The following is a 25,117-nucleotide window of genomic DNA, read 5'->3' on the forward strand; positions in this document are numbered from 1 at the left end:
TTGTGGGACTCCGGCATGTATCGGGTGCGGTGACGAGAGCGTCCCTTCCACGCGGTAGCGAAAGGTTCGATTTGAGAGGAAGTCTCGTATGATGTGCACGAGACGGTCTGGCACTCCCAGTGAATAAAGCTTGTAGATCAAGCCGTTGTGCCAGACTTTGTCGAACGCTTTCGCCACATCGAAGAAGAGCGCTCCCGTAGCGACAGGTTTTTTTAAGTTTAATCTACTGGAGATATGTTCAACAATACGGTGCACTTGTTGAACGCAGGAGTGTTTAGTTCTAAAACCAAACTGCTCTGGTGGAATAAGACTATTGGATTCGGCGTAGTCCCGTAATCTAGCAAATATGAGCCGCTCATAAATCTTCCCCATGGTATTGAGGAGACTTATAGGGCGGTAACTGGAAGGTTCGTTTTTAGGTTTCCCAGGCTTTGGTATACCAATTACAATTGCTTCTTTCCACTGCTGTGGAAAGACGCAGTTGCTCATGGCGACGTTGAATATTGCCGTTAGTAAGCAGATGAGGGGAGCACCGAAGTTTTTAAGGACACGATTCGTGATACCGTCTGAGCCAGGGGCTTTTCGGGTATGAAATCTTTTGATGATACCTAGTACCTCTTCCTCAGTAACCTGTGGAAGAGGAGGATCGGTGGGAGGTACAGAAGCCCTACGCTGAACTTCAGAGTTCACCGTCGAGAGGTGCCTACGATCGATAGGGAGAGTACTGGGCGAACATTGGGCTTCGAGACTGTCGGCAAGGCATTCGGCTTTTTCGTCATCGTCAAAAGCGGGGGGTTGGTTAGGCCTATTGAGAGGAGGAGTAGGAACAACCGTATCCTTTTGAAGAGACCTAGACAGCTGCCAGATGGCCTGGTGGTGGGGCTCAATGCCGCTCAAAAGATTATCCCACCGATTCTGTCGCATGTCATTAATACGTTTTCTTACAGTATGCTGCAAGAGACGCAAATGACGGCGACATTCCTCGGTGCGATTGGAATCATATGCACGGGTGGCTGCGTTTTTCTCCGTTAGCAGATCACGGATGTCGGTAGGCAGTTTCCAGCGATGGTCTTCCATCTCCGGAACCTGTTTTGAACTTTCATTCAAAACCGACCTCACGTGATCCGTGAGGGAGTTAATAGCTGTCGAGGCCTCCTCTAAGGAGACTATTTCTACTGGGATACTATCTAAGTATACTGAACTAGAAGACTGGAGGCCTTCGGCCACCTTCTCCCAGTCCAGTACTGTCTTAGGGGTTGCTGGATTATCAGGGGCGTCTAAACGGGAGCCTAGTTTTAATATAACAGGTCGGTGGTCGGATTGTAACTCGTGTAGTACTTCTATAGAACATAGACGTAAGTTTATGTTCTTTAGAAGCGCCAAGTCGAGTATTTCTGGTCTGTGGTTCAAGTCAGGGGGATATCTAGTGGGCTGCAATGGTGTTATTATATCATAATAGAGGGGCTCGGCTAGAGTTTCTAATACCCTGCCTCTTGTGTTTGTTTTTAAGCAACTCCAAGAAAGATGTTTAGCGTTAAGATCGCCTGCAATTATGACTGAATTACTGAGATTAAAGAGGGCTTCGAGGTCACTTCTAAGTAACCTCTTAGAGTTATTAGGAGATAGATAAGCCGACACTAGTGTGATTGGCTGATGTCCTGTCATGCCCACTCGACAGATCGAAGCCTCAATGTCAGTGAGGGCAGGCGGGTCTATAGGTATACAGTGAAGTGACTTTCTATAATAAATGAGAGTGCCCCCTTTGGGCGCAAAGATCCTGTCGTTTCGCACTAAATTATAATTCGCCATCTTGGGGTCGCGATTAGAGGGTTTGAGGAAAGATTCCTGCACTAATAAAATATCTACCTGATGATGTTTTACAAACTCGTGAATCTCTGCACGTTGACCTAAGATGCCATCAGCATTGAAAAAACCTATTGTAAGGGAACGCGGTTTGACTCTACTTTTATTCGTACAATCCATTATTAGGCTTTAAATTGGGACAGGGAGTCTAATAAACTGTCAAGTTGACTAAGGGCCGACTTAAAGAGAATACTAAATTCCCTAAACTGGTTGACAGGAAACGCAGAGGCCTGAGGGGCCATCGCAGGAACCGGATGAGGCGCAAGAGTGGCTGCAGGAATACCTAAGTTGCTACTAGGTTGGGCGCGGAGCGGATTTGTCGGTCGGACGATTGCCGGGGGACGAATCCATGCGGATGGACGCTGTGGCGCGAGTTTGGTCTGCGTGAGTGGCAGAGCCGGGAAATCGCGAGTAGAGTGCGAGGAAGGGGCCATATGGGCCTTAGTGGGACCGGGTTGGGAAGCTGCAGCGCGGGCTGCCCTTCGTTGAGCTACCTTATGGTGGGTGCGTGGAGCCTTGGTGCATCCGCGATAGTTCGCAGGATGACCTTGCTGACCACACAGCACACAGCTAGGGGGTTCCACCTCGTTTTTGCCTCTAAGGCAATCCGAGGTAGCGTGATCACCTAGGCACTTTACGCACCTAGGCTTGGCATGACAATGCCTACTAGAATGCCCGTAAAGTTGGCATCTATGACATTGCGTTGGGGGGCCTCCCTTATGGGGAGTTTCAACTTTAAGGCCAGATAGACCGCAACAAGTCTTCAGGTTGAAGATCTTCTTGCCCTCATCCGTCCTTTCTAATATAACGGTGACCATGTCGTACGGGACTTGGCCACGACCGCGGTGCATACGGTGCACCTCGAGAACCGGAAAACCGTTTTTAATAAGGTCCTCCTTAACAAGAGTGGTTTCCCACTCCTTAGGGATTCCCTTTAGAATAATACGGAGGATACGTTCCTCCGGGAGGGCGTAGGTATGGAATTGTATTCCTCTACCTTTTAGAATCGAAGTGAGCTTTCTATGCTCAGAAGATGACGGGACCTGGATTTTGATCCCATCTTGGGTCGTGCGGGCGCTGGTGATTACGATGTTCTCCTCTTTCGCCCGAAGGGAGACTTCATTCCACCTATTTTTGTCCCTCATGTACAAGGGCGGAGGGGTGGGACCTTTTTGTACTTCAGTGACAGCCTTAGAAGGGCTGGAAGGGACCTTACGGACCTCGGGGATGGAAGAGGGGGGGATCGACGTTCCCGAGGACGTTTTCTGAACCTTAGCAGGCTCAGATTCACGGTGACGGCGGGCTCGTTTTCCCTTACGGCCCTCCACGAGCGTGAATATGTCCTCCGAAGAGGACGACTCCACACACTCCGACGACGAATCGGACTCGGCAACGTCCATACGAACATCGCACGATACCTCATCGTCACCGGCGAGGAGGGAACCAGGGGAAGGAGATGACGCGCGCGATTGGGACAAAGCTAGAGACGCGGCGGGGCGGGCAGGGCCGGGAAACGACGCGAAGGATGCGGTGGGGCAGGGGGTCGCGGGGAGACTGGGTGACGAAGCGCGGTCGGCACGAGGGCTATCAACGCGGGGCGCGGAAGGCAAAGTTAACGCCGCAACTTGCGGTACTAAACGGCATATCTCAGCGTAAAGCGCGCTGCTTTTATCCGCTAGGATATGCGTCAAAATGAGTTTACCGATTTCGGCCCACAGCTCGGAGCTGTCGGCCATTTTTAAGGGACGGCCAATCTGCTATAGAATAATTACTACCGCTTCGCAAAAGCGTTCCTCAGAGAATAAGCGGCGCAAGAAACTCTGAGGCGATCGCTCGCTAACTTTCGCAACTCGAGTGGGATTGCTCGAGGGTGTGTGAGAGTGAGTTTTGCCTCTTTGGTTGGGGTTAACAAAGAGGATGTGTGCTTATGGTGTGCCCTAAGCTGGTATCCCTTTGCCGATCTTATTGTGCAAGAGGGTTCCTATGCTCTAAGTGCGGAGGGTTTTTACACCCCGAAACACGAAGAGAAAAGAATAAGGGGTAGAGATTGGTCACTCTACCCCGGGTGACAGCTAGAGTCGACTAGGGTAGACCCCAAGGCCGGTGGTTCTAGCCCCGTCCGGGTAATATGCCTGCCTCAAAGTGAGGCAAGCGGACGCCCCAGGGCCACGTCCCACTCAGCTTAGTTAACACCGCAAGGTATCCACTGAGGACCACGAAACTGTGGTTTTAAATTAAGATCGATGCAACTGTAAAATAACAGTCGTTATTTTAACCTTGAAACTTAGATAAGCCAGCAAGTTCTGAGAAGAACTATTGTTGGCTCAATGAATGGCGGCAGGGTCACGCCAGCAGGTAGCCGGCAGACAATGGCGGCACGGGGCGCGGGGCGCGCGGCGGGGGGCTGCGGGGCGCAGCGCGGGGAGCTGCGGGGCGCAGCTCGGGACCTCTGAACAAACGACCGTTCGGGACGGCCGCTCGACGCAGAGTGTGTAAAACCGTCTAGCACGTAATTAATACCGCCCAAAACATTTGCAAGGGTATTTTATACCCAGATAAATAAATCTATACTTATAATAAATCTGTAGAGAGGTCAATTCTGTACATTAAATATTTTTTCAAAATAACTATCAGGGGGTGATAAGTGGTCAATACTGATGCCAAAAATGCAATCAGTAAAATTTTTGTCTGTCTGTCTGTCTGTCTGTCTGTCTGTCTGTATGTTCCTTATAGAAACAAAAACTACTGGACGGATTTTAATGAAACTTGGTACAATTATTCTTCACACTCCTGGACAGGTTATAGTATACTTTTCATCACGCTACAATCAATAGGAGCAGAGTAGTGAAGGGAAATTCTTTTGTATGAAAAATCTAAACCACTCAAGTTAGACGTTTGAAATTTGGCATGCAGGTACCTTAGATACCGTAGAGGTATACTAAGAAAGGAATTCCCGAAAATCCTACGGGAACGGGAATTAGCGGGAAAATCCTTTTGTATGAAAAATCTAAACCACTCAAGTTAGACAATTGAAATTTGGCATGCAGGTACCTTAGATACCGTAGAGGTGTACTAAGAAAGGAATTCCCGAAATTCCCACGAGAACGGGAATTAGCGGGAAAATCCTTTTGTATGAAAAATCTAAACCACTCAAGTTAGACAATTGAAATTTGGCATGCAGGTACCTTAAGTACCGTAGAGGTGCACTAAGAAAGGAATTCCCAAAATTCTCACGGGAACGGGAATTAGCGGGAAAATCCTTTTGTATGAAAAATCTAAACCACTCAAGCTAGACCTTTGAAATTTGTCATGCAGGTACCTTAGGTACCGTGGAGGTGCACTAAGAAAGGAATTCCCGAAATTCCCACGGGAACGCGAATTAACGGGAAAATCCTTTTGTATGAAAAATCTAAACCACTCAAGTTAGACGTTTGAAATTTGGCATGCAGGTACTTTAGTAAACTTAAAGCTTAGTTGCAACAGGATATTACAAAATTCCCACGGGAACGGTAGTTAGCGGGAAAATCCTTTTGTATGAAAAATCTAAACCACTCAAGTTAGACAATTGAAATTTGGCATGCAAGTACCTTAAGTACCGTAGAGGTGCACTAAGAAAGGAATTCCCAAAATTCTCACGGGAACGGGAATTAGCGGGAAAATCCTTTTGTATGAAAAATCTAAACCACTCAAGTTAGACAATTGAAATTTGGCATGCAAGTACCTTAAGTACCGTAGAGGTGCACTAAGAAAGGAATTCCCAAAATTCTCACGGGAACGGGAATTAGCGGGAAAATCCTTTTGTATGAAAAATCTAAACCACTCAAGTTAGACGTTTGAAATTTGGCATGCAGATACCTTAAGTACCGTAGTGGTGCACTAAGAAAGGAATTCCCGAAATTCCCACGAGAACGGGAATTAGCGGGAAAATCCTTTTGTATGAAAAATCTAAACCACTCAAGTTAGACCTTTGAAATTTGTCATGCAGGTACCTTAGGTACCGTGGAGGTGCACTAAGAAAGGAATTCCCAAATTCCCACGGGAACGCGAATTAACGGGAAAATCCTTTTGTATGAAAAATCTAAACCACTCAAGTTAGACGTTTGAAATTTGGCATGCAGGTACTTTAGTAAACTTAAAGCTTAGTTGCAACAGGATATTACAAAATTCCCACGGGAACGGTAGTTAGCGGGAAAAAACATTTGTATGAAAAAATCAAATCTAAATAAAAGGAGAAACTGACTGACTCAGTGACTGACATATATCAACGCATAGCCTGAACGGCTAAACGTAGGCATTTGAAATTTGGAAGGGACATAGCTTAGGTACCGTAGAGGTGCACTAAGAAAGGAATTCCCGGAATTCCCACGGGAACGGAAATTAGCGGGAAAATCTTTTTGTATGAAAAATCTAAACCGCTTAAGTTAGACGCTTGAAATTTGGCATGCAGGTACCTTAGTTAACTTAAAGCTTAGTTGCAACAGGATATTGCAAAATTCCCACGGAAACGGGAGTTAGTGGGAAAAAAACATTTGTATGAAAAAATCGAAACCGCGTAAGATAGATATTTTCAATTCAATTAAATTATTTATTGCATTCCATGTAGTACAATAGGGTGTTACATAGGCATAGGAACTAAAACATGGACCCTATAGGGCACAGCAACGTTGAAGGGAAGAGAGGAAGTGTGTATTAAAATTAAAACTCAATGAACAATCAATTTAAAAAAAAACAATTCAATCAATTGATTCAATCTAGCACGCATGTATACCTTAGTAAATATAAAGTTTATTTTTGGCTGTATTTTGAAAAATGGGAGTTATTGGGAAAAAAAAATGTACTTATGAAAAAATCTAAACTGCATAAGTATGCACTCCCACACACACAAAGATCTCTCTCTTATATAACACGCCACGCGGACGAAGTCGCGGGCAAAAGCTAGTAAATAATAAAATTACGTTCAAACTAATGTGGCGATTTGGCGGATCCAATCCCTTTGTAAATAGAAATGGATATAATAAATTGCTCCCGAATATCCGTACCTTTATCTCGTGAACATTATTCACAACTCATAAATATCTCCCACGGTGCTTTTGTGTATGTTACTAACCTTTTTTGCGAGACTCAGGAGTTTTCGTAGCATACATACATAAACTACTGGCCGTGATCCCCAATAGAGCCACAAGTAATCAAAAGACAACTTGGAGCCACTGTTGATAGCATGGGACAATGGTGGATTTGCAGTATTGGCTGCCGTAAGCCGTAGCCCATGTATTAAATACCAAACGCACCTTTCTCTGATCCTTTGATTTATACAGAATGTTAGTGACATAACGAATACTGAGGGGGATGATTCAGACCATGATTCTGAGTTAATATCAAGTGGAATTTCCGTCAGGTAGTCATACAAATGTATGGGTGTTAGTGACACCGAAACAAATACTGGATGATTCCGAGACTGATTCTGAGTTGATATTACGCGGAATTTCGTGTCAGAAAATTCATGAAATTTTACTGTTTTAATTATTTTCAGTTAAGTATATATATTTCACTAGACACGGAAAATTCCACTAGATATCAACTCATAATCATAGTCTGAAGCATTCTTTAAATATTTCGTTACGATGTCACTAACATCCTGTATCGAAAGATTATTGTTATACGACTCAAATAGTGTGTAACCACTAAAATTCATTAAAATTCTGATACAACGCTGTTTAGTGAGCCTCGATATATTATGCGAGCCTTTAGTATACAATGTAGGTACTTTGAGTTATTTTTATTGAATTTTAATTATTGCTTTAATTAAAATTCAATAAATATCATAATCAAAATATAATATCATAATAATAATATATATCATAATATATAATAAATATCATAATAAATATCAAAATATCAATAATCAGTTACATTGTTCGGAAATATAATAATTTTAAATGCATTTCTTTCAAGATTGTAGCGTGAAGGTAACAATAATATTACGCCATTTTTATAAACTCTCGAAACAAAACAACGCCGTTCAAAACAGCATCCAATCAATATAATTACATTACAATGTTACGAGACTAGTCCTTTTTAAATATATTGAGATCTTCAAAACTTTAAAATTACATTTATGAGCGATTAAATAGTCATGAAATACGCGCGAAAATGTATTCACAAATTCCTTACTTTACATATTAGTAGCCTGCACTTAAAGTCAATGTTGGTAAACTAGTTCATCATCATCAGCCCAGTAACGTCCCCACTGCTGGGGCACGGGCCTTCCCTATGGATGGATAGGGAGATCGGGCCTTAAACCACCACGCGGGCCCAGTGCGGATTGGTGGTTATTAACGACTGCTAATGCAGCCGGGACCAACGGCTTAACGTGCCTTCCGAAGCACGGAGGAGCTCGGGATGAAAACTATTTTTTTTTGTGGTCACCCATCCTATGACCGGCCTTGGCGAAAGTTGCTTAACTTCAACAATCGCAGACCGAGGGCGTTTACCGCTGCGCCACCGAGCTCCTCAAACTAGTTACAAATAATAAAATATCTACATCTACATACACTACTTTGGAAAACTTATTCTAGTCTAAATTACAAGACACGTTCGAAAACTTATATCTACTGAGACTTATTATTTATTCGTAGACTGAGAGTGAGTTTCTGCGCACCGCCGGATTTATTTTATTATCGCCAGGGAAGTTTTTTCTCGATTGCCGCATTTGCCGCCCCTAATATCTTGCCATCCCGGGCCTACTTTGCCTTAAGGAAATCTGCAACTGCAATGTCTTAACCTAGGATAGATTATGATGAATTTTATGGTGACAAGTCTCACATTATGTGCTTGTGTGGTTGTATGGGATTATCCTACCGAGTTCTACTATGTAAAAAAGTAGCACGCTTTTTTTCTTTGTTAAACACTCCAGTACTGAGTACAGTTTTCATACCGCGAACTTATTTCTAGTCAGGATTATGATACGAGCATACTAGATATACCTATACATACAGGGCTTTGGTTAAATCAAGTTATTTCACTTCCTTACGAGATCAGAGAGTTATTTGATCAAAATCCGATGCATTCCTCATTAGTTGTATTAATATTAATATCTATCGGGGCGGGTCACAATCACGAAAGCTATTTGACATGTAACTTAACACCTTGTATCGACACCTTAGGGTGGTGGATATCATGAAGCGTAAGTCGACATATTACCGTCGCCGTTACATATACTTAGTTAATCATGCTGGCAGGATCTCTTAGTCGATTATTATTATACCCGATTGGGATGTAGTGCTCGAGGTCTCGCAATTTTATCTAAGTACTATTGATGTATATGTCATGGCCAGATCATAGAATTGATCATTCATGATGTTTCTGCTCGATCATTTCATGTAATGGTCATATTTCTTGAATTAGAATATCATTCGTTGGCCACATCATAATGTAGTTTGACCAGATCCATGAACAGTTTAACGATATAAGCAACAACTAAATTCATGATTACTTCATGTTATGGCCAAATGTTGGCAATCATATCGTAAAGTTAGTAAGTAACATTATCTACCGATAGTGGCGCTGGTGTCGATTATATTTAAAACTTGATTGTTATTACAATCTCTGATTCAATGTAATTGTATAATTTTCCACATGGATAGTATCGATTATGTAAATAATTTTGAACCTAAGAAATTAATAGCATGGACACCGACTACATTAACGATACATTTCATGAAATGGTCGAACACATCATGAATGATCAATTCTAAGCTCTGGCCGCGACATATATACAAAGCGCTAAATATATGTTAATTTGATTCATAATTAATGGCCAGTGAAAATAAATCTGTATTTACGAAGAGCATTAATTATCTTTGCGGAATACAAAAACCCTTATATTTTATAAAGTAACCCATTTTGCCGACTTTATATACTTACTTAAATGAAAGTAGGTCAATGTTTGAAATTAACACAAAAGTTTGATTTGAGAATATTCAAGGAAATTATTTCCAATTACTGAAAACAAAAGATTTATTATATGGAAGGTAAGTATTGAATTATGAAAGCTAATTTACTTCTTTTTTGGAGTGTAATTAATTATAAAAACTCAAAATACGATCATTAATTAGGGTTTTTTTTTAAGTAATACAATCTCTGATTTAATTAAAACACATAATAACGGGTTCTTACCGCGTTTAAATGGGGATATGAGACTCCCGATATTTCGACACTGTTACAAGTGCCATGATCACGGGGGACACAGTGAGTGCGGTTTGTCGTAGTGAGTTTGGTGCGAGTTCAGATGGTTCCGAACATTCCGATATCAAAAACATAAACAAGCGGCAAAGAAAGAGGGTAGACAGATATGTCTGCCCGTAGAATATTATGGATCTACCTACTCCACTCCAATCTCATCAGTCATCCCGTGATCATGGCACTTGTAACAGTGTCGAAATATCGGGAGTCTCATATCCCCATTTAAACGCGGTAAGAACCCGTTATTATGTGTTTTAATTATGATAATAACCGCGTAAACTTAAAACAATCTCTGATTTATAATTTTTTTTTAGTATATTTGTCGCATATGGCATTGACCACTTGGGCGGACAAATGGAGAGCGCTGAGGGCTCTCACCCGGAACACAATTTAAAATAGGCGTTCAGTACGTGGGCTCAAGTCGTGACCTGACATTTAATTAGGGGTTATTTGATTGTATGTACAGTATGAATACTCTAAGATTTAATTTTCGACCCAGATCATGCACAGAACGGATCATACATCTTAATAGTAATACATTAGGATTGCTCATAATTGATACTTTTAGCCGCAAATGTCCATTATCTAATATGATGACCTTCAGGTATTATGTTATTCTAGTAAAGCAGCCGAATCAAAGAGGCATAATCGCTGTTTACATCCATCCAATTATTATCCTGTCACAATTAGGCCAGGTCGCAATGGGACACGAATAACTGCTAATTTGAGTTTACATTATTTACGTTTGAGCTGACAGGCATCAAGTGTAATCAAAAGTTTTCTGTTTCGGCTTTAGATATTTACAAAATAGAAATTCATGGGGATATCTCCTTATTCAATCGGGTTAACAAACGGATAATATCAAAGAGACAACTACTTTCGTTGGCTTGGGAAAAAGATATCAAAAAGAACTTTAATCTGGGGAAAGAGAATATCTCTAACCGTCAGTTGGGGTTCCGTGCCGCCCCTAATTAGGGCAGAAGGCCGACCAACTTTAAACTGTGCTGCTCGTTACCCTGTGTCAAAGTAAACAAATGTTTAAGCTCTCGCCACATCACGGGCGTGAATTGAAATGTCGACGAGACCCCACAATTCCGGCATCACACCCAGTCTGACGGTGCGCATCCGCAGTGTGTTGTCTCTTCTACATTTTCATTACATTACAACAATTTACAGGACCATGCCGGCGTGGTCGACGATTTGCCTCATCCCGTGCTTATCGCTAACGGCCCCCTAGGGTCGATTATTTCTTTCAAATGTTATCCTCTCAGCCGACGCCCTAACCCGAGGTTCGCGCCCAACTGGCACCCTGTCTTAAATTTTGTACCGGGTGAAAGTCCTCAGCGATCCCCATTTGTGCGGCCAAGTAGCTGGTGCCATTTGCGGCAAATCTACAATAAGTCACGTCAAAAAAAGTGCCACATTGACGCCACGCTGACATCACGTCATAGCTCTTGCTCTAGTTAAACAAATAAATCTCCCTAGCACTGTCCCGTTTTTCACAGGGTCCGCTTACCTAACCTGACGATTTGACAGGTCCGGTTTTTTACAGAAGCGACTGCCGAAAATGTTCAAAAAATTCCGAAAATGGAATGTAAGTTTCCTCGCGATGTTTTCCTTCACCGCTGAGCACGTGATAATAATTTGTGATCTAAACATGAATTCGAAAACAAATTCGTCATACATTGGTGTAGCTAAACAAATACGATATCACAAAAAGAGTTGCCATAGATATTGCTTTGGAATAACTCTTAGTGGACATCGTATTTTTTTCACACAGTCACAAAGTAGTAAAAGCGGCTTAAGCCGTTTTTTACGACTCTTCCTCTTTCTATCCAGAGGGGATTACGTACATGCTACTTAACTCTTACTATAAACTAGTAACACATGTGTGAAAGTTGAATTATTTCGTCAATTTTCTCATATTGGTACAGAAATAATTTCTGATTGAACTCAACCGCGTGGAATATTTAATGAATGGCTGCGCTGTATTGATATATAAAGTAAGAGAGTATTGACTAATGAGGTATTCGTCCCACTATTTTTCTTAATAGGTCCTGTATACTAGTAGGGTACATAGTCTAGTTTCCAACTAGACAAATCAGTTAATTACATATAAGTAATTATAATATATTGATTATTTATTTATCTACATATTATTATATACAGGATGTTAGTGACATCGTAACGAAAACTTTGAGGGGTGATTGAGGCCATGATTCTGATATGATATCAAGTGGGATTTTCCGTCGCAAAAGTATGGAACTGAAAAAAATTAAAAAAAAACACAAAAATTTTCATGAATATTCTGACTGAAAATTCCACTTGATATCAACTCAGAATCATGGTCTGAACCATCCCCCTCAGTATTCGTTACGTTGTCACTAACACTCTGTATGTATATTTACGTTTATAGATATATACTTATGTAAGTAAACGTGTATGTATACTTATAAGTATTGTTACTTTATTGTATGTGTTATTTCTATTTGTTAGTGATGTACGAGGACACGCCTATCTGCCCTCTCTTAGTTTTTAAGTTTACCTCTTTCACAGTCTGCTGGAGAGATTTCTACTAGAAATAAGCTGAACTATTTGTCTGTCTGGTTTTGTGTTAGTCTAGTTGTTTTATATCCTGTTCTGTGTACAATAAACTATTAAATAAAAATAAAAAAAAGTATTAAATAATACTCTAGTTTCCAACTAGTCAAATCAGTATTTTTTTACAAAACGTCAAAAGAAGCACACCGTGTCGCCATAGAAAAGCGTGATAACATGTCGGACTTATTATTATGTTTTTCTTGATTAAAACCCATAAATAATTTTAATACATAAAAATAATTTTCGCTAGTTTTGGATCTGTCTTTATTTAGTAAGTAATTAGAATTTCATAATTTATCTTGATCCCAGTACATCATCATCATCATCATCAGCCCATTAACGTCCCCACTGCTGGGGCACGGGCCTTCCCTATGGATGGATAGGGAGATCGGGCCTTAAACCATCACGCGGGCCCAGTGCGGATTGATGGTTACTAACGACTGCTAATGCAGCCGGGACCAACGGCTTAACGTGCCATCCGAAGCACGGAGGAGCTCGAGATGAAAACTTTTTTTTGTGGTCACCCATCCTATGACCGGCCTTTGCGAAAGTTGCTTAACTTCTACAATCGCAGACCGAGCGCGTTTACCGCTGCGCCACCGAGCTCCTCAACGAGAACCTAATACACGACCCAATTATTTTATTCCACCCATACTCACGTATGGGTGCGATATAATACACGTTCAACAACGTTTATAAAAAAGAAACATCCGTTAGACAGTAAACTACGTACTACACTGACAAACATTTCAGATACAATTTGAGAAACAGTAGGCTTTAATGCTTGTGAATGCCCTCAAAGCAATATTTGGTAACCTTTTGCTACAAACAAAACCGTTTCCAACTGTTAGTGGTAAACCAGAGTGGGTGCAACTTTAGTCTCCTAAATGGTAGTCTCATATTAAATCGTTCACTGCTTTGTGCATTTTGAACGCATCTCATTCGTATCGTCTCAGCATATTATACATATTATACATTCGTAACAAGAGTTACGAAACAACATAATACTACGGGTGAAAGCGTATACTTAGTATGTTTACCACACTTTCGATCTGCACCTATAGGTGCATGTGCCGTTTCTTCTTTTATGAAAAGGGGGCAGAAAATACGTCATTACTGTCAAACAAATAAAAGGAAAGTAAAAGTATGAAGCAAAGCAAAAGTATGAATTTTTTTTCTCCCCGTTATAAGTAAATGCGGGAAGAAAAGTGTATGAAAATCCATTTTAAGTATCTCATTTCGCTTGTTTTTTGTTTAATTTATGATAACATCAGGTAGAAATCAGGAAGAAGGAATATGTTCACAATGGCAGAAACTTAATTTAATAACAGGGCAATCAGTTTTTAAGTCCGAGCACAGCCCTGGCACTCCATAATCTCGTACTTACAGTATACAAAAAGGAAAAAAGATTAGAATAAAAAAGCCAATGGCGCGCGACTCGCCGTTATGAATATTTAATATGTAGAATATGTAAGTCTACACATATCCCCCTATGTACCATGTAGTACGGTCACGAGTACTATTATAATTATGTATATACACTTTGTAACCATGTCACCTTAACTTTTTGACAAATTAAACCGTACGTCTCAATAAAAGTCCAATGTGATAGTGCAACAGGGTTCTAAAGTGGGTACATGATATGACTCGTTACTGTACATAGAACAAAGTTCGATTCCCAACTTGTGTGTATTAAGGCGCACAGCCTGCTTCGAGCCTCATATTATTATTACACCCTCATTAGTAATCGATCACTTTCTTCTCTTGGTGAACAATGCATATATCTACCTACTACTTTACGAGTAAGTATCCAGACAATTTACAAAATAAAGTCAACTACGAAAGAAGTACAAATTCCCTGATGGAATATTGTCAAGAAACTTTTAAACTCTGCAATGTTAATCTTATGAAGTTAACAAAATTAAACTTTTCTCATTTTATACTATATTTAAAGATAATGCATGCTCCCTGACACAGCAAATACCCCTAGAGGTTCCATTCAAAAGTGCTATCTATACCCCTACAGGTTCCATTCAAAAGTGCTATCCATACCCCTAGAGGTTTCGTTCAAAAGTGCTATCCACACCTCTAGAGGTTCCGTTCAAAAGTGCTATCCACACCTCTAGAGGTTCCGTTCAAAAGTGCTATCCACACCCCTAGAGGTTCCGTTCAAAAGTGCTATCCATACCTCTAGAGGTTCCGTTCAAAAGTGCTATCCACACCCATACAGGTTCCATTCAAAAGTGCTATCCATACTTGCGGACCTTGCATTAACATGTTGTATTGTCTGAAAAATCCTTTACTCAAGACTTCCGTCCCTCAAGTACAGATCTAATATTTTTGCCACGGTAAAACATTATTTGAATGGTTGAGTAGGTAGGTACTCATTTTTTGTGAGTATATCTCACAATATACTCTGGGCGATAACACTGACAAAACTATCATAAAAAATCTTAAACTTCTAAGATTACGACATTGCAGACTGAATCCAATATTCCGATATATAAGGTAGATGATTCAGAAACCGTTTGTCCACGAAAGTTGTGACACGATAATTGCAACCACTCTAGTATTGACGTCTGCAAAGGATACGAATAATCCAAACAAACTTCGAGTAGTGGGTAGTGTAAACTATAATTATAGACTCGGTATATGACGTCACAAGCCCTTAAACCGAGGTTAACATGTTACCTGACATCCATAAGCAGTAGCTTACGAACTCGCTCGGTTGAGTTCCTAAATAGTTTTGTTTGAAACACCGCTATTTAGCCGCGACGTGCGTTAGTGTGCAACAAAGTTAGTCCGAGTTTCCACTGATGCGGAGATGGGCGGAGAAGAGCGGAGATGTGCGGATTTGACCATTCACAGCGTTCGAGAGTACGAAAAACGAAGACGCTCCGCCACTCTCTCCCTCACGGTGATTGGTCGATTCCTGCACATCTCCGCTCCTCTCCGCCCAGCTCCGCGTCCATGGAAACGCAGCCTTAGACATGCACATTCACAGCGCGGTGCGGTTCGTGCGATACCGAAACAGTTGACGATTTGTATATTTCGTGTATAGGGTAAATCATGGTATAAGAAAACCAGGTATGCTCAAAAGTGACAGCTAACATTTCAAGGTTAGCCCAGCTGACGTCATCCCACCCTGTGTTGCCACTTCGTAAAAAAGAAATTACCCACGACCAATGTTTTTTTATAATTTTATATTTACTTTGCAAGGAAATTTTGAACTTTTAGTAAAATATTTACTTACAATTTTAATGTTTTTTATTTATCAATATGTAATGATTTTTATTTATAATGATAATATATAACAATAAAATTTACGTCCTTGGAATGTTGGAGATACCAATTTAATAGTAACACAGTGGTAACACTTACGTCATCAAACTAGCAATGGCGGCTTGTCATAGGATTGAGCATGAGCATACTAGTAGGCACTGCACGGTAATCGTGCCGCGCGCGACGCGAATTATATCGAGGCCTTCGACCAATAACCGTTCGACGTCCATCTACGTAGATAGCATTCGTATCGTTTATTGGTCGAAGCGCTCAATATAATTCGCGCCGCGCGCGGCACCGTTATCATGCAGACCTAGCTGGTATTCTTATACCATGGGACAAATTACAACGCCAAGTCTTGTCTATGAAAGAGTTAATTACCAAACGTCGTATGTTACATGTAGTCTAACACTGATATGGTAACCTTACCCTAATATCTCACATCAACATGATAACGTATCTCGCTGTGAAGAGGACGGTCCCTTAGAGTCCAGGGTACCTGCGGTGAAGGTAATAAGCCTTCTTTTGTGCCATTGTCTGTCAGGCACACTCAGCGCTGTGCTTAGGTACCTGTAGCTTCTCGTTTGAAATTCTAATTTATTGAAGTGAAACAGCAACTTTGCTAGTTGAAACGAAAGTTGCAAATGCGAAACAACGGGTTTTATACGGTTAATGTTTAACAAGGTAACATTACGGGAAATACAATTATTAATTTTATACATGTTACTTATTTGAAAATACGTAAATATTTTACGTAAGTAGGTATCTGTTCAAGAGGTTTTAATTATACAACAATGATCATTAACTTAATAAATAAAACAAGTAAATGAGTTCAATAGTAACGGAACATAGAATCATCCCTGTATCCCCGGAAGGATAGGCATCCAAACTAGGGATCACAAAGTGATTTTTGTGATATATGTCCCCACCGGGATCTTAATCTTTTATTTATTAAACCTTTATTACTTACCGAAATAGATCACGATTAATTTACGTAAGTTAAGCTATATATTACTATATAGGTATAGGTATATACCTACATAGGTACTTACTATTTTTCTTTACTCGCCAGTCGAGCAGTGAATTCTTAACAGAACATTTATGGGAATTTTATTATAGTCGTATCTTTGCAAAAAATGTAAAAGTAACGAAACGCGGTCAACTCTAACTGCAGAGGCGGACGCGCTATAATTCAATTGTACGTTTGTAGCTTCATTTTCTTCAGAAATACAAAGATTGTTCTGTACAAGTTTACCAACACACAGGTATCGATTTACATAACTTAAACGACCAATCTAAAGTTTTACAAATATGATGTAAGTACAATAACAATAAGGTATAAAACCTCTTTGGAGAGTATATTACTCCATTCTGCTTTACTTTTAAATGTGTTTGATTTTTTACTCTCTTGTAGCTTCGATACAAGAGTTGACCACTGTTACTTAATATATAATATAAATATAGGTCTATTGTAATGATTTCACTTGCAAACTTAATATTTTACATATAAATTAAATATTGTAATTTACAATCAATCTGATTAATAAAAGTGAACGAAGCAGAGTTCAGTACAGACGATTTTATCTTCACTTTCTTAAAGTAATTATAACACACTTCCTCGTTAAATCTGAAACATCGCACAACGGGCTGAAAAAGCAAAGACTGTAACAATGAAGCGACTAATTAATTGCTTGTCGCTTTTTTTCGTGAAACTTTCCGGATAAGGGTGAGGCCATACGATGCGTTAAGTCCGCTGTGACGCCTAAGCGGTGACGCTTCGTCGTTCTACAAACAAATAGCAAAGACACCCCACACCATGGGTTGCGATTGGTAGATCCCGTGGTTCTCAATATAACATAAGCAGACTACTATACCCCAATCGGAGTAGTCAGAGATACATCCACCACAATAAGAACGACTGGTGGTACTCAGTTGGAAATCATAATGTTGCGCCGACGCAACAGGCCAACAAAGCCCGTGTGGCCCCTGTCTTAGCTTGTTTCTTGTTGGCCTCTTATTAGATACACTTTATGGTTTCCGTGAGCAGCTTTTTCATTAGCGGAAACATCGGTTAATATATTAAGTTCACTCCGCCCTTGAACCCTTTTGACCTTGCTCTAAACATAAGCATTTCCTTAAAATTTATTTTACTTTCTTCATTATATTTTTCGGAAACCTAAGAGCTTAACCTCAATTTCCCTCAATCAGCGCTTAATTGTATCGACCCACTGGGGTAGATTAATTATTTCAAATATTTTTCCTCTCAGACGACGTCCTGAGCCAAGGTTAGCGCCCAACTGGGCACCCTCAGGCCTCTTGTCTTAAACTTTGTACCGGATGAGAGAATTCAGCGCTCCCCAAGTGTCCGACCAAGTAGTTAATGCCATCTGCGGCAAAGCTACAATAAGTCACATCAAAGATAATATTAAGAGCTTAACCTAACTTAGGTATACCCAACGTACCAGTGCCAAGATGGATATGGCGAATTGCATGGTGATTATGAAACGGTTTGGTCCATCATTTCTGAAAGGTCACAATAGTGTTAGTACTTAATACATTTTTTTACAATTGACGGTGCAACAGAAAACAACTTTGGTTTGTCCGTACACCAACATTCACCATCGTCGCTTCCAATTTGCAACATAATATCATGCTCGAACAAATAGATACAATAAATAAAGAACATGTAGGTAGGAACTTATACACTTGCAAGCGAAGTACACAAAAACTAGTTCGCTGCATCAGCTTGCGCGACACACAGGAGGTTTTTGCGGTTACTCTCATATTCTTCCTGATTTAAGAAATGGTGCTTTAGTTGGTATTTAATGTTAAGTTTTTGCACGTGACTTACTATAGTTTTCGTAGCAAAGGAACCACGGGGCTCCCGTGGCTTTTCGCATGAAAAGAATTTGTATCACCTGTAGGTGACGGATTTGAGAGGGACTCGCCTGAGCGAAAACTACCCCTGCAAAGGTCACGTACGGATGAAGGTCGTGTAAATTATCACCTTATTCTTAAGGGATAATTTATTACGCTTTCGCTATCCAGCGTAGATGCAAAAATGCCCACTGAAGCACGCACAGGGTGTAAGTGACATCGTAACGAAAACTTTGAGGGATGATTTAGACCATGATTCTGAGTTGATATCAAGTGGAATTTTCTGTCACAAAAGTATAGAATTGAATATTAACTCAGAATCATGGTCTAAATAATAATTATCCTTCAAAGTTTTCGTTACGATGTCACTAGCACCCTGTATTATATTTGAGCATATTATTAACCAACTTTCTCATTATTGTTCGCAGGCAAGCCCCCTGACATCCTCGCGTTTGTTATCTGTCTGCTGATGATGCTGGTGCTGGTGGCCGGCGTGAAGAAGTCCCTTTTCTTCAACAACATCCTCAACGCCATCAACCTGAGCATCTGGGTGTTCATCATGACAGCTGGATTGTTCTACGTGGACTTGGACAACTGGACCGAGCATAAAGGCTTCTTGCCATACGGATGGAGCGGGGTAGGCAAACATTTTTACATAACATAACATATCCCAAAAGGGTAGTCAGAGGTACAGCCATTGCAAGATAAACTGAGAACCCACACCTCAACGAGCTTTCTGTTAAACCAACATGTATTTTATTGTAGACATTGAGAAATACATCACACAATACAGAGACTAACGGATCAAATTATTTCTAGGAGAAATCTCTTCTCTTATTAAATTTGTTAGAATGTCAAACGTTCACATAAAAGTGATTGTGTATGCGGCAAATCTACAATAAGTTATGTCAAAAAAAGAAAAAATCTAAAACCACCTATAAGTACTTATGTAAAATACTAGACGATGATACATAATTGAAAACTTAACCTACTCAAACTGCAAAATGGACGCCAGGGAAAAAGAAAAAGTGTTCAATATCAAAAAAACGTTTATTTTCACTGTAAGTTTGATTACCAAAACATCGATCACAATACACTTATTATTAAAATTAAATTTGAAAACAAAAGTAAAATAATAATGACGTTAATTGCATAATTGCGCATTGGATTCAATGAAAATACGTACAAATACCATTGTCCGATTTATAATTAAATGGAATCAATTTCGTCCCCGCTTAATTTTGCTTTGCTACATGAAAAGCGTAACAAATTATAGTTTAATTTTAAGTAATTATTAATTTAAAAAACAAGTCATTATTTATTGCTGCTTACATAAAATATAAAATAAAGAGCCTATATGCGTCCCACTGCTGGGCACAGGCCTCCCCTCAATCAACCGGAGGGGGTATATAGCATACTCCACCACGCTGCTCTAGTGCGGGTTGGTGGAGGAGCTTTGGGCTAGTCGCCCAGGATCAACGGCTTGTTGTTACTTCCGAATTATTTTTTTTGACGTAACTTATTGTAGATTTGCCGCAGATGGCATTAACTACTTGGCCGGACAAATGGGGAGCGCTGAAGGCTCTCACCCGGTAATGTCCCTTCCGAAGCGCGTAAAAGTAATTATAGCGATCAATATCAGTGCGCACGAAGCACTACGAATTAAAGCGACAAGCGGCGACAAACACACTGCTGCGAGTGGTCAAAAGTGTTGGTATTTCAGCACATATAAAGCCGAGGTACTTATAGGCGTGACAAACCGACATAATACGGTCAAAGCCTTCAAGCCGACTGACGCTTACGTCGGCTGAAACTCAACAAGTGCACTGCCGCCTCTACCAATGTACTCTCGCGACGTAACACGGCGTGGGCCTTTCCATTAGTTTGATCAAGCACTTATGTTCGAATGCTGTTTTCATTTTTACAGCATTTGCCAGACTTTTTTTTATTCTCTTTGCAGGTTGTTTGGATAGTAATTTATAACGAAATTTATTAGGGAAATGCCCTCCAATCAAGCAGCACATGGGCAGCACTGAAAGTTCTTAGGAAATAAAATTCTGAAGGACATACACCCGCTAATAATATCAATAGCATAGAGCCTCCATTACCACACTTGTTCAAGGTCCATCCCGTTTAAAATTACAATACACTATTCATAACTTTAGATCTGCGTTGGATCTCTCTCAAAAGTGAAATAGTTGTAAATTCATTTGCGCTGCGGCAGAGGCATATTAAAAATAATAATTGTTGCTTGATATTGGGATCAGGGTTATACGTATATAAATATACAGCTACCTACCTATATTCCTTCTCCTTATTTTGATGAGAATAATTATGGGTGGAACATGTAATTGTGCCTGGGTGTGGTAAAAAGGGTCATCATTTATACCCAAAAACAAAGATATAAAATGTCTTTTATCCATGAAATTAAAGGGTTAAATGAAGACACATCTGTACAGGGCCATCTGTGGTTTTTTTTTTTGGGGAACGTCGCCTGGAAAATCCCTCATTATTAGGAATTTTCAATTAGTTCCATTAAAATCCGCGGGACTTCTTTCGTGGCACGTACTCTACTGCAACTTTGTGTTATTCTGACAGCTGTCAAGTTAATTAAGCTTAACTGCGTTGATCCTACCTATTGGAGCACCCTTGCCTTTGTGGAGTATGATGAACCTCGTTTGTTGCAGGTATTCAGCGGTGCCGCGACGTGTTTCTACGCGTTTATAGGGTTCGATATAATCGCTACAACCGGTGAAGAAGCCAACAACCCTAAGAGATCCATTCCCCTGGCCATCGTGCTCAGTCTGGGGATCATTCTCCTGGCCTACGTCAGCAGTTCCATGATGCTTACGCTTATTGGTGAGTAAATATCTTATGAGAGTCATTACGTAAGTATTGTGTAAACGGCATCTGTCAAGTAAATTATGGCCTATGACTATTGTTTAGATAGGTACTGAAAAGACGCAAATACAGTTAACAACAAATCGAACTAAGTAACGAGCAGTCCAGTACAATTATTGATTATATTTCAATAATGTAACATTTTACAATCGTCTCAATGCGCGGTAAGAATTAGATCTGTCAAAGTACGTAAGCTAGTGTTGTGACGTTCATTAGCGTAGTGATGTCTCAGTCGATATTAGATTGATCGATTCTTTTCTACCTAATAGTACAAAAGAAATCTGTACATAATAACTAACGTATGCTCACGACCATATCCCAATTGGGGCAGTCAGAGGTATATCTATCGCAAAATAATCTAAATAAAGTACCCACACCTCACCGCGCTTTCTGTTAGACCAACGTGACTTGTGGTTTACCATATCGCGCTCAATAATGATTGAGCGAATAGGGTATTTCTTTTTATTTTTAAATGAAACGTTGCTATTATAAAATTTGACCACCTTTAAAAGTCACATAAAGGCCAAAAAAAAACACTATTATTGTTAAAATGAACACCATCCGCCTGATTTGAGAGGTAATAAAGCTAATGAAGACGAAATCTCGAAATGGTTTTAATTAGTAACTCAAAACACAATACTGTGCAATAAACTACCCTTTACTATTTCACGCATACTTACTTGTCATTATTAAAGAGCTTTGAAGAAACACTTTATAATCTTAAAAAAAAAACTTAAATAACAATATCAACAAGAAAATCAAATCTTGCAACTAAACATATAACTAGCGGAAATTAACTTCGAGTCTTACAACATCCGTAGTTTATTAAAACCGACGTTATCTGTTCTGCGACTACAGCAGATCGACAAGTGAGCTAATCTATCGACGAGTGTTGATGATATCTTCTGTGGTTGACGTAAGGGCAATGGAGAGGCGCCGCGCGCCACCACCGCGCATTGACAATTGTTTTTTTTTTTTGATGTGACTTATTGTATACTAGCTTTTACCCGCGACTTCGTTCGCGTGGCGTGTTATAAAAGAGAGATTTTTGTGTGTGTGGGAGAAAGGTTAAAAAAATGCTTGATAATGTTATTATTTTTAAATGAGGTTATAGTATAAGTAGCTCAGTTAAATAATGAATTGTTATTAAATTTTAAATTATTAGTTTATGATAATTTGGTTTAATATAAATTTAGGAAAATACGATCCGAGGTGGCTAACCCTGAAGTACCTATAAGCTTTCGTCTGGAATTCAGAGATGAGAATGTTTTTTTCATACAAAAGGATTTTCCCGCTAATTCCCGTTCCCGTGGGAATTTCGGGAATTCCTTTCTTAGTGCACCTCTACGGTATCTAAGCTACGTCCCTTCCAAATTTCAAGTACCTACGTCTAGCCGTTTAGGCTGTGCGTTGATATGTCAGTCAGTCAGTTTCTCCTTTTATATATTTAGATTTGCCGCAGATGGCCGGATTTGAGAATGGAGAGTGACACCACTGTCGCGCTGCGGCGATTTTCATGATGTCACTGTCGCTGACATGACGGCGACAAGACAGCGACACATATCGCACATTTGTCCCATGCATACGCGGCTGTGTTACATGTTGCTTTAACGATTAACAGAGGCACATAGTGCACCGTGTAAACACAATTTGCAATACTTTATTTACAGCACAAACAAAACAGTTACGTACAGAACAAAAATAGACTTATTAAACAAAAGAAAAATAAAATTAAATAAAACTAAAACAAATAAACAAAACTCAAAACAAAACAAATTATATACAATTATCACTTAAACTAAACCTTACTTAAAAAGCCTGTCTCCAATCGTACCTAGCGCAAATGCGTATATATTTGCAAGTATTAAGACTCCAAATCTGAAACTAAATAGTTACTTCTTGGTGTCTGTCTTCTAAAATTGCCATCTCTATTAACTCCCACAAGATTTTCAACATTTTAAATAAATATTCTAAATAGCTTTTACGAGGAAAGTTACCAACAAACTGTCGCTAAAATATTTCTCCTCAGACTACAAAAAAATTACTTCTCGCAACGTAATTGTTTTATTTTAAAAGAAATTAAACGGAGAGTTTCTTTTGGTTTTCCTTAGAGGCGAATGCTGTCGGCTCAAGGAAATTTTATTATTGAATCATGAGCAAACATTTCGAGAGCTTTTCTCTACCATGTTCTGTATTCGCCACTATTGCAAAGTGACAATGATTCATCTGTCCTAAAAACATTAAGTACGTAAGTTCTTTTGCTTTGCGGTACGTGTTACGCTTTCCAGTTAAAAAAAAGTATTTTGAGTGGCTTTTAAATTTCCGTCCTTTCAGCCGGAACGAAAAATGAAAAAGCACTATCTTCAGCTACACTTTTACAGACAGCAATTAATTAATCATAATGGAATATTCTGGGCGAACTAGGTAATTATGTATTCTTTGCACGTTAATATCTTAATTAAAAAATGATAACCGAATATTCAGGACACGCGGCGGCCATTCGGTCTCTACTAGAAGTTAGTTAATTATTGCCAAGTTAGAAACTAACAGGTACAGGTATTAAGTTATTCTAAGTTACCAGCTAAGACCAGTCATACTGTCTATCATAATAGTTAATCAATCAAACGGCCTCCGTGGTCCAGTGGTTGAGCGTTAGGCTCACGATCCGGAGGTCTCGGATTCGAATCCCGATGGGACATATCACAAAAATCACTTTTTGATCCCTAGTTTGGTTAGGACATTACAGGCTGATCACCTGATTGCCCAAAAAGTAAGATGATCGGTGCTTCGGAAGGCACGTTAAGACGTTGGTCCCGGTTACTACTTACTGATGTAAGTAAGTAGTCGTTACATGAGCCATGTCAGGGGCCTTTGGCGGCTCAATCATAAAACCCTGACACCAGGGTTGATGAGGTTGGTATTCTACCTCACAACCCACACGATAAGAAGATAATAGTTAATCAATATACGGGATAATAAGAAGATTGTTTCCGTTTTAATCATAAATTCAGGGCAATTGCTGCATGAGCAATAAGGCCGCCTGTTGTGCTTTTCTGTATATGTTGTCCTTATCTCTGTTTTTTGTGTCCAATGTGCTCAATAAAGTATTTTATCTATCTATCTATCAGGGTTCTGATTCTGACTTGATAGGTATACTGAAAATAATTAAGAAACGGAAAATTCGACTTGATATTAACTTAGAATCTTGGTCTGAATCATCCCCCTTAGTATTCGTTACGATGTCACTAACACCCTGTCTATAAAATATCGTATTTAAAAAATAATACATAGAATAGAGCTACAAAGTTATTTTGGAACAACCGCGCTGCATCCTACTTATGCAAATGTAATT

General features: G+C 39.9%; 1 protein-coding gene across 1 annotated transcript in view; it reads left to right on the forward strand.

Moving 5' to 3' along the window:
- The window catches only part of LOC126380772 (probable cationic amino acid transporter), a 168,700-nt gene that overhangs the window by 92,382 nt on the left and 51,201 nt on the right, over positions 1-25,117 (forward strand). Inside the window, exons 7-8 of the mRNA XM_050030371.1 lie at positions 19,293-19,501; positions 21,552-21,723. Coding sequence (XP_049886328.1) covers positions 19,293-19,501; positions 21,552-21,723 — 381 coding nt within the window. The remainder of the gene's footprint in view (positions 1-19,292; positions 19,502-21,551; positions 21,724-25,117) is intronic.

This window comes from Pectinophora gossypiella, chromosome Z, assembly GCF_024362695.1.
Source record: "Pectinophora gossypiella chromosome Z, ilPecGoss1.1, whole genome shotgun sequence".
Classification (NCBI taxonomy): domain Eukaryota; kingdom Metazoa; phylum Arthropoda; class Insecta; order Lepidoptera; family Gelechiidae; genus Pectinophora; species Pectinophora gossypiella.